Source organism: Lonchura striata, chromosome 4 (assembly GCF_050655825.1).
Source record: "Lonchura striata isolate lonStrDom1 chromosome 4, ASM5065582v1, whole genome shotgun sequence".
NCBI lineage: Eukaryota > Metazoa > Chordata > Aves > Passeriformes > Estrildidae > Lonchura > Lonchura striata.
In genome coordinates this window covers 15,889,374-15,901,024 of record NC_140706.1, presented here as the reverse complement: position 1 = coordinate 15,901,024, position 11,651 = coordinate 15,889,374, and the positions used below count along the sequence as shown (strand labels likewise).

Here is an 11,651-nt window from a genome sequence, read left to right as displayed (position 1 = left end):
CACCAGGACCAATATGTATCAATAGATTTTTCCTTTAGCTCACATAATTTAATTTCAGTGCTATCTATATTTTTGGGCTCCATGAAATTTTGTGACACTCAGTTTCATAATCTGATTTATCTAGTTCCAACTACATATTAAAAACCCAACCCCAAACCTCCTTCCTGTTGCTGTTCTTTTGTTCTGGTTTTGCCTTAGAGAATTGCCAGCCTTTGCTTTATAGTTGTCTCTAAATGCTTGAGGGGGTTATGACTCCTTCAGAAGAAAGCACAGGTTGCTCTGTTAGATAATTCATAACATTAGAACCAACACCTGTTTTAAATTAAACTGCTTATAATTACAAAGAATCCTCACAGTGGCAGGGTCCTTCAGACATTACTCAGAGTGAATTATTATCCATCTAGTTATTAACAGCATTGACAAATCCTGTTCTTATAAAGCTAAAACTTGTGTGTGAGATGATATTCTGTTTTGGAATCTAGAACCAATTACTAAATAAAATGCTGAAAATTTACCAAACTGACACTTTAGGCTTATTACAAGTTTTTGAATGTTGGTTTCTAACCTCATAATCATTGGGATAAGCATTGTGATTATTCCCAAATGAATGAGAAATAAGACAATTAGACACCCTCTGATGGATTCATTCAGTCTTTATATATATATTTTTTAAAGTTTATCTTATGCTGCTATCATACAGAAAAAGGCTTTATTTTCGCAGTACGTATATATGTGAAATTAGTATTAGACATTTTTCAGAGATTTTCAGTAGAAATAGTAATCTGGTTTTCTTTGTTGCTGGGAAAGTATGCTTTTAAATTGAAGCAAGTAGAAGTAGTGAAATTTCAGTTAATTCAAAGAAGAATTTCAGCAATGTATTTGAAAGGGTTAAATATTATTAAAACATTATTTTACAATATCAAAATATTATTATAAGTATGTTTTTCTCTACCCAGATGTTATTCAGCCATTTTCCATGGTGTGCCACCCTTAGTGAATATTTCTGAGACAGGAATAAGCATGTCTGGAGTGAATTCCAGTTGTTACCCATCTTTACAGAATGGGATCTGTCATTTATGCTGGGGAGCACAGGTAGGTCCTATACAGCAGCCAGAGTGTTGTTGGTCAGAGCTGGATTTTTGGAATCTGAGAACAAATAAAGCTGTATGAGTTTGCTTTCTGAAGCTTTCAAAATCAGTTGAGAAGTAAGAAATGTGACTAGTTTATGTCTCTTCTGTTTGGTCACTTTTTATCATGTTTCAAATATATAGAAACATTTCACAAGAAAAAAAATTCAGAAAGGTCAGACGTGCTTCCATACTTGGGAGTTCTGAGAGGTATATTTTAGGCCTGGCAGACTTTTAACCTTTTCTAGCTTACAATAAGTTTGCCATCCTCTTAAAATCCTTTGATTGTATGGCTTTTGTTCCCTTGAAAGGGGGACAGGGCTGCCTGGTTACTCAAGCAGATGCCAGGCTTCTGATTTGCATTTGATGAAAGCCACTTGTGAAAGCAGAATCAATGCTCAGATTTACAAACAGTAAATGTGGGTATTGGCTTGTCATTTCTTCCTAGGTTGTTGTCCTATAAAGCTGTTCAAGTTCCTCTCTTCACAAGAACATCTTCCTGCTTTCCCTGCTGCCCATAAACATTATGTTAGATCGAGATGAAGGGTGAGTAATTCTTTTTACTTCCATTACCTCTTTCTGTTTTTTTTTTTTTAATTTACCAGAAAAAAAGGAAAAAGGAAATAAAAGAAGAACGAAAATGAAGCTATTTAGAGTAATGGATTATAAGCTGATGAACCACAATAACCAAACTGTGTGTCTGAAGGGGCCTAATTACAGAACACCAGAGGCACAAGAGGGAGCTTATTGTGGACAACAAAATAGTGCTCTATTAATGCTGTCACTGTACTGAGTACAGCATAAGCATTAATTTGTGTGGTTATATCCAGGTAGAGACTAGTACAGGATGCTTCAAGAACAACAGAAATGAGTCTGAAAGGGTTGTATATCAAATCAAAGCTAGCAGTGAGAGTGTCTTTATTTTGAATGAAGCAAACTGAAAGCAAGATGGCAGTGACTGAAGCAGTGTTTCTAAAATAAGGGTGTTTCTGACTAGTCTGTGTGTAAACTCCTAGTGATTAATGTCTAAGATGTGTATGTATATGTTGAAGTACATGAATAAGAGAATCGGCAAGGATGATTTGAAGCTCAAGCTATTTGAGTCTTTTTATGCCATGAGATCAGGTGTTATAGACTGTATCAAGACCAGCACCCAGTAAAAGCAGCTGTGGATGTATCTTTTCTCCTGTTTAAGAGTGTCTATTCTTTTTGCTTTGGATATGTGGTGTAACGTTATTATTTCATGGCTAAGACATCAGTAGAAAAAGCACATCATCAATAGTGTGACCTAATAAAAGGACAAGAGGAGAGGTGCTGCAGTTCCCTTTAACATGAACTTGAAAGAATCTAAGTTGCTTTGGCTTGGGTGTCCTACTTCACTGGTGTTGCTCCATAAAACCTTGTTCACTGTGGTAAAACATAGCCATTCAAAAAACTGAAAGCTTCACATGTTAAAGATGAACACTTTTTATAGTGCAGGAGGTCAGAGAGAAAACTCACCCACAAGCAATAGGACTGAATATAAATCCTAATGTATTCAAAAGCTCGTTCTTTGTCTTGGCTATTTCTGTTTTTCTGGGTAGGGCTAGGCAGGGCAGGGCAGTGCATGGGCTTCTGAGACAGACATAAATGAGGAGCTGTACTGCAACTTTTCCTGCAGTCTGGTGAAGCTTAACCCTCCTGGGCTAACTCAGCTTTCTTCCTGTGCTGCTGTGACAACACAAGATGAGTCAGCTTTTGTGGGTTTATATCCAAACAGCATCACTGAACTTCTTCCTGGGTCTGATCGTTTTTGGCTAGTGTTTCTTTGGGTATCTATAAATGTAATTCTAGATGGATATATTGTCACCCTGATTCTTAAGATTTTCTAAAGCCTTCTGAGTTTATGTTCTGTTAGAAAACTTTCCCACATGATTTCTATAAACAATATATTGTTTTGCATTCCTTTATGGGGGTGGAGAAACTTGAGGTACTAGTGGTTTGTCCAATGTCTTTGGAGAGGTGGCCCATTCACTCTCCAATCCACTGTCACCTTTGTAAAAGTATAAAAGTTGGAGTCAGAAAATAAACTTTCTTCTTTACCTTGCAAATAGCAGGTAGCTTGCGTTGTGCTTTCACGTGTCCTATAGCGACACATATATGTGGGGAATTTAAACACATTTACAAACTATTACCTTATTAGAGTCAGCTTCTATTTTCCAAACTTGTGTGTACATCAAATATGCCAAAGTATTTTTCAAATGTAATATTACATATAAAGTGTTTTTATTCTTTGTTTTATAGTGCAAATATTTTATGGATTTATTTTTCAAAATCATAATTTCTCATTAAAAAAATAATTATTGCTGTAATACCAGACAGTGTCCCTTGACAAATAAAAAAAGAAACCAAAAAAATTACCACATTACTTGTCTCTTAATGCACAGGGAGATCAGGTAGGCTGTTGTGGTACGTAGATATCCAAATTTGGAAACTTAAAGTGGGACTACCTCCACAGAAACTCCAGGTTTAAGTCTTGTCATTGCTGGGATTTTGTTTGCCTCTTTAGTTTTCTTAATCTGTTAAATAGGAAGCGAGGTTGCATTACTTGATTTCTTTTAGGCCTGGATTTAGTCCCCAAGTATAATTCTGGTTTAAAACCTGACTGCAGGTATCCGGACATGAGTTTGGTTGGCTCAATTGCTTGAAATGTCATGCTTCATCTGGTTGTTTAGTTTCAGAGAGTATATAATATGGAAATTTTCATTCTGAAGTCAGATATTATGGTACAGCTATACCCATTCCAACAGGAGTTAATGTGGTAAAAGCCAAGTGAAACCTGTAGTGAGAGCTGGGCTGGTGTGTGAGGAAATTTGACTTGATACATGTCAGTGTAAAGAGAGTCAGTAGTTACAGTGAATTGGCTTGGCTCAAGATGTTACTCTTGCCTTCTTCAATGAGATTTGAATCTATTTATGTTCATTTATTTGGGGATCAGATCATACCCCAGGTAAACTATTTATACCTGCTCAGTTTTTAGGTTGAGGGCATTCTAAATCTTTCAGGACCAAAGTCTGGAACAGCCTTGGACAGCTGTGGCCAGGAAACAAATAAAGGTACAGTTTCCATGCAGATATATGATCAGGAGGCAGGAATGGATAAGAACTATTTCCAGATGGACAAAATCTCTCCATATTCATGAAAACCAATTCTCTGACAGTACTATAGCAGCTGCTTCTTTTGCCTTTCCTCTACTGTCTTCCAGTCACATCAAGTAATTGAACTTTCTTCTTAGTTAACAGATTTCATAACAAACTTCACTCTCTTATGGTTCTCTCCCTTTTCTCTCATTCTCATAATCTCTCAAATTTGAATACTTGTTAATGGACTTCCCAAATTAGAATTATTTCTTGTTATTGTTTTACATAGTATTGTGTATACCTCTTGCAGACTTTATTATTCCCATTTCATGCCCACTCTGCATGTGCCTCTTACCTGACCACTGCTTTGTGACTCAGTCTTTATGGGCCAACTCATCCCTGTGGTTGAAAACAGACTCTTATATTTTGGCACTGCCCACCAAATTCCCTCTTCAAATCTCTCATTAAATCTGTTTCTCTCAGTTTGTTGCCCTTCACTGCATCTCCTTATGTCCAATCCAGTTCTCAGTTGTGGGTTTGTCTGAAAAAAAACCAAACACCTGCAACTACAAAGAAAAAAAAAAAAAAGAAACAGAACACCATCCTGCAAGGAAAATTTTTAGAGTGATCTGTATGCTCCTTTATTTCATGATCACTCATCATTTTTTCATTATCTTACCAATAATCCACACCGTTCAGACTGAGGATATGGCTTCCTGAGTCATCCATAAAGTGCAATCTTTTCCAACACGCTGTGAAAACCAACAGACTTTTTGTTGAGAACCCAGTTGTTTATGTATTCAGAAAGAGAGTTACAGTGGGAGTTCATTTTCTGTGATCTCTTTTGTTTCAGATGGAACAGATGGCTGAGCAAAATAAACATCTGTAAGTGAACTGTTAAACGTGTGTGACAGTGTAAAGAGAAGCATGGACATCAATACTTATCCACAAACTATTTCTGAGGGAAGATTGGAAAAATTTTGATTTAACAAAAAAATCAGTAGAAATATGCTGAAAACTGACAAAAAAAGAAGAAATCACAGGCTATTTCAGTAGAATGAGTGATGTGCTGTGCCCCATACTACACAAAAACCTGTAGGCATATCTGTTCAGGATCATGGTATTTCTTTTATAATCATTTTACAGTAGGAATTCCTGTAAGCTAAGACAAAGAGGAAGTTGAGGACAGTCTATTAGCTGCTGATCCTCTGTTGTCTTTGCCTCTACTTTTTTTGATATGTGAAAATTACAATGCAGCAATGTGAAACATACTAATAGTTGCACCAGCTGTTATTTTTGTGATCGTGCCTGAAAATTTCTGTTACACTCAGTATTTGGGCTATGACTTCTTTACAGTTGTACCTTCATTTCCTCCTCTCTGATTTAGGGGGCAGCTCATGTAGCATGCAGATATTTCAGTTAGTAGATCTTCTGTAGTCCTTTTACCATTTTAAAAAGGGACAACTTCTGTTCAATATTGACTAGCATAGGAAAGGTTTATAAGGAAAGATAATATATTCTATTACACATACTGATACCTCTGCAGGGACATGGGAGAATTATAGGCAACTATTTGGATGCAAAGGCTCTACTATAATGTATTCACTAGTTATTGCACATTCTCCTTTCCATTTCTCCATGCTATGCCTGAGGTTTTGTATTGTTTTGTCTGTCTTGTTTGACTAACACATAATGGTATTGTAAAAATTGTTACAAGTAGAGAAGACGAATTAGACATCTGGTTGTGGAATAATCTATGTTTTTGGCTCTTGGAAAATTATTGGAGACTATTTACTCATATTTGGTGGTTACTACTTGGATGATGGGGAGGAAGTTTTTCCTTTGTTCTAAGCACACTAGAAGGAACAGAAGATTTTCTTTTTATTTTCTGTCTGTTTTTCTAATGAATGTAATGTGAACTTTGAGCTTTATACAAATATATGAAAGTCTGCAAGCCTGGAGTCTCTACTTCTATAATTGTTGTTTGATTCAACAGTTATAGATATGCACAATAATAAAAGTTATTAGCAGTGAAAAAAATGTGAATTGTATAATCTCACATTTTAAAATTTTAAGATAAAACCCTCTTGTGATAAATAAACTTCTCAGAACTTGTTTTAGATTGTAGTGTCTTGGATAAAATCCTGATTCTACAAAAGAGTAGTGTGCCAATTGACAATGGCAAAGCTGGGAATTCAATGAGGCTTCAACTTCTAACACACCTAATGACCAATTTCAGGCACAGATATATTTAAATGAGGATCCCCAAAATGGAAAGTTGTATATTCTTGTTTATTGCACATATTCAGAGTTTAATTTAAGTAGAAGTATAGCATGTCCTTAATTTTTACATGACTGAGTTTTTTTTCTGAGATGGATTTACTGAATTTATAACTCACTTTCATTGCAGACCTAATCCTATTTTTCATATTGGTTGAGTCTGGTCAAGGAGTTTTATTTCAATGGTAAAACCAAGAACCCAGGATTTTAGAAACTAGGAGACCCCAATATCAAATCTAAAGATCTCACGATTTTTGTCTGCAGAGAGAGTTCAATTTTTTTCAAACCTTGTTCTATTGCAATAAATTGAAATTCTATAGTGGTGTTAACACTGTTGTAATAAATCAGTCTTGTCTTGTGGTAGTAAAGAGCAAAGAACAATTTAGGGCATTAAAAGACTCTTAGATAATACCAGAGCTGTCAAGCTCCTGTTCTTGAAATCTTTGATACTTCACTTATCTCCAATTTACCTTGGACTCATTTTCAACTTTATCTAGTTCATTAGCTACAGACAACAAACTCCATTTGACTCTCTTTTAATATAAGATTTCTGGAAAAAAATTGATATGTAAGTTCAATATCTTTGGTGCTCATTATTTCTTTTTACTTCAGGTCTTTGAGAAACCTGAGCATTAAACTATCTAATAAAAGAAATAAAGACTTTGGTGCATTTAGCATACTTTTCATTTTCAAAACTTTTTATCTGTTTCTGATTAAATCCACCCAGTCAAACCTGTTTGTTTAAGTTCTGTAGTCAAAGGAGAAATTAAAAACATACAAGTAATTCTAGGTGGATGCTGTCCAAATTGAAATCAGCTTTCAAAAGAAAAAAGGCATGAAATTCAGGACTTGGAAAATAGTATACCATGCCAAGGCAGTCATTCAGGCATATAAAGCATTTTTCTTTAAACCTCAATGAGCAAAGTAGGACTCTGTCTCTGATTTTCCCTAAGTCAGGTTTTTCCTTCTTTAGCTGCTCTTGACCAAATTGCATTAAACAATTCTATTGCTTGTCAGCCACACAGTTGCAGTGTTAAGAAGCACTTATGTTCCATAGTGTGCAAATAGCAAAAGGAGGACTTCCCATTTTGTGTGTGATTGTCAGTGTCTCCCCTTCCCTCAGCTGTCAAAAATAAGAAAAGACTTAAGAATACAAAAAGTTTTAGCAAAGCAAGCAGGATAAAATTAAATGTAGTGTTATTGTGGGTGTGCTTCTCTGCAACAAATCTTTATTCATCATTCTTTCACTTGAAAGGGGAATTGAAAAATGTAAAAGAACAGAAAACAGTAATTTAAATAGAAAATACTGTTATTTTGAAAAATAAGGTGTTAATTTCCAATTTTCATCTGCCTTTGCTTTTTAATAATACATTTTATTTCAGTCTTTATCTATATTTTTAATCACATATTTCTGTCAATGTACTTGACTGTAGTTTGGATGGACATGATTTATAAAAATCAAAATAACTAGAATTTGTCTAAAATACTTTGGGAATGAGATAGGACCAAAACAGTACTAGAAGCAGACATACAAGTCTACATTTTAGAGTTCATTGGGTATTCTACCTCTCCAAAAACCAGAAGAAAGTGTAGGATCAGGAGCCAAATTTATGCTTGATCTAGAAATATTTAAATTTGAGGGTTGCAAGCCAGAGAACTCCCTCTTTTCTCAGCTACTTGAGTACTGATCACAGTGATATAATTAACTGCTATGCATAGAATCAGAGTTTTTACTAATCCAAACAAATCCAAGGCCACAGCAGATGTGAGAAGCATGAGTACCTTTTGTTGCACACGAGAGTTATTGAGGAGAGGAACTGTAGCAGCTGAAGTTTTGAGTGGACAAGGGTAGCTTGCTGTAATCTGTTTTAGCAGAAGGAAGGAATGGATTACATAAATCTGAATTACAACTGGAAGGAGATACCTTTACCTTGTAAAGCAAGCAGAGGAAGGAAAAAGTTCACTCATCTTCAGCTATCTGTAGACAGCATGACTACATCTCATCTGACTACACTTCAGTCATGTGAAACCATTTTAACTAAATGCAGAAGTAGTTGGTAATTTGAAATTGGAGACAACTTTGTAACATTTCCTGCAAGCAAAAATATTACTTAACAAATGATATTAATGGAAAGCAGAAACTTCAACCTTGGTCAAGGTTGGTTTGTCAGTGGATAACTCGGCCCAGGTACTTTGGTTTAACTCTGTGGGAAGCAGTGATTGCTAAGCTGGTAGCAGTTCATTCTGAAACCTTTCTGATGGATTTATAGGTGTAGTTTACTCAAAAGTTGTAGTGTCTCTGCAATTCACAGGATCCAGCCAGGATTCCCTGAGGCACATGGTAAATTATTCTAAAGGTCTGAAAATTTTTGACAATTCTTCTTTTCCCCATACAAAATTAAAGGCTGTGTCAATGCTAAGGGAAGATCTGTGAGAAAAATCCCAAATTATCTGAGAGATCTTGGTACCCTGCTTTTTTGTAAGGATGTATTAAAGATTCAGATTTTGTCAGATAGGAGGTGTTAGTGTCAGTCATGAAAGTCCCCATTTGGAGCTGGGCAGAATCAATCCTTGAGGCCTTGAGATCTTGTTGGAGTGGGGCTGGAAAGGTACTGCTAAATAAAACTTTTGGCTGCCACAGTACTTCTCTCTGGAAGATTTTAATATGCATTATGCTGATGACTTTGAGTGAAGAATCAATCTGAGACTCCTTTTAGAGCAAGTGCAAAGATTCTAGTTGGAGATAAAGTAGATAGGTTGGACTGGAAAAGGACTGAGGGGAATCAGATATTAAAAGGGTACAAAAATAGGATTTAATATTGCCAGGATAATCACAATGTACAAAGCAGTTTCATTCATTTTGAGGTTCTTTGTTTTGTTATTGGTAAAACACTCTTTTGACTTGTGTCATATGTAATGACAAAGCCTTGGATATTTTGAACTAGGAGCCTAAATTAATGTGTAGATATTTATGCATTAGTTATATTGTATTTTTCTGGCATATTTATTGGATTATTAATATTTAACCTTTTTTAAAATGAGTGAAGTGCTTCCAATTTTCTTCTGAGGGTTGGCGCAGACTGTGTTGGCTATAACTTGATTTGGCCCTGGAAACAGACAGCATTTCTGTTGACCTATATATTAATTTCTACACTAATTTACCTCCCTTGCTTGTGCTTTTATGTCAACTTACAGGCCTATTTATTGAAACACATCACCAAATATCTTTGTGGATAGATGTGGTGCTCAGTGTAGCTCCATAAAGTGTTGAGGTGGTCACAAGACTTAAAGTTAGCACAGATTTTCTTGGTAGAATTTTTCTGCTTAGAAATATGGTCTTGAAATTCTGGATTTAGGCAATGTACCATTCCTTTTCCTGGCTTTTTGCTCACAGTTTTTCATGTCTATCCTCTGATGCATTAGTGCAGCTGGTTGGGGGTCATGTAGTGAACTAGATCTTTCAGTGGTGTTTCAGCAAAAACAATCTGGGCATCAACCCGTGCCTTTAGCACTCAGTCTGGCAGTGATTGCACCACTAAAACCAAAGCATAAATTTTTGCTGATGTTTTTGCAGCTCCTGTATCTCCAAGAAAATATTTTTAAGAAAATATCACCTCCCTGATACAGAAATAGAATTATGACCTTAGTTTGTTAGTGATAGTCTCTAGAACTCCATGAAATATTTCTATTTTTGCCTTTGTACCTACATACCATTAACAAATTGGAATTTACATTAAAGAGGAAAACTGATAAAAGAGTTTGAGTCATGACTAATGAAATGTATGCCTGAGTATGACCTTTCTTTTCAACCAGCAAGCAATACGGGTTTTTTGCTTGCAAAGCTACATGTTGAAGCAAAGAGCAATAAAGTAAGGGGAAAATAGAGAACTTGTCAGTTTTGTCAATTTTAACAGGCCTACACTCCTAATCAACAAGTTCAATATCAGCTGAGTGTATTTTCAGTACATTACACTCAATTTTGTTGAACTTAATGATAAGATCATTAGGCAAAAAAACACATAGGAAAAAATCTAAGGGTTGATGCAAAGAAATAATAGATCTGATTACAAGGTTATGTTCTTGAATCTTAATGCTCTGTTTCATCTGGGGAAAAGTTGAATTTTTACACAGAAGGTAAAGGGCTTTGTTATTGAACTGTGTACATATAATTTTATGAAACATCAAGATAATCTTGCTCCCTCATCACTCTAGTGCATGTGCACCTGGGATTTTTTGCAATTCAGCATTTCAGATCACAAAACTGAAAAATATAAGAGTCTATAACCTTTGGATATTTAAGGTACTCACACTGATATAATAGGAGTTGTGCAGCAATAAGCCAAACATCTATTTAATATCTAAAATATCTATTCTGTGCTATAAAGCTCTGACTAATGATTTTTCTGTAATTGGAGCTAACAAGTGTGTGATCACCTCACTTCAGGTGTAATCTACAGTAATTAGCAAATACATAATTATGCTGTGAATAGATATTGACCATTCTTTCACTGTTTATAAAGAAAGATACCACATGAAGAAAGCTGAAAATCTTAATGCAAGATACAGTTAAGTTCACTTCATCCTAAGGTATAATCAGGAGATATTACAAGATACAGCTTATTATTTTAACCTCAAACATGTCCCAGTGAACTTTCTGTAAGGTCACAGCCAGCCCACATTGAAGACAGGAGTAAAACTAAAGAGCTGCCAATTTAAGGCAATGACTGTCATTGTTTTTTGCTTTAGTGGACCCCTAAAGGTCTTCCAGTAGTGATTCTGACTCTTAGAAATTTCACAAAGGTCAAATAATGGCTGTATTTCACTTCCCATGGATCCCTTAGCTATACTACAGAGACTCAGGGCCAGGGTGAAAGCTGCTTATCAAAGACCAGCCCCACAGAGAGAGGTTTTCCTGAGTTCAGAAGTCTTTGCTGCTTCTCCATTTTAAAGTAACCACTGTCTTGCTAGCACATTGAATCAACAAAAACTTTTATTCCTCTTCAAACTTACCTATATTCTGTACCAAACAGCCAAGGTAACTGGTGAGTCTCTAGTTATCTTGCAGGCAGTGTGAAAAGACATAATGAGTGAAACATGGGACCTTTCCCTTTCTCTGATCTTTGTG

At 35.6% G+C, this 11,651-nt stretch overlaps 1 protein-coding gene across 1 annotated transcript in view; it reads left to right on the top strand.

Moving 5' to 3' along the window:
- The first annotated feature begins 1,638 nt into the window (after positions 1-1,638).
- Positions 1,639-11,651, top strand: part of LDB2 (LIM domain binding 2) — a 363,337-nt gene continuing 353,324 nt past the window's right edge. The window contains exon 1 of the mRNA XM_085578540.1: positions 1,639-1,673. Within this exon, the coding sequence (XP_085434666.1) occupies positions 1,654-1,673 (20 nt within the window). The 5' untranslated portion in view covers positions 1,639-1,653. The remainder of the gene's footprint in view (positions 1,674-11,651) is intronic.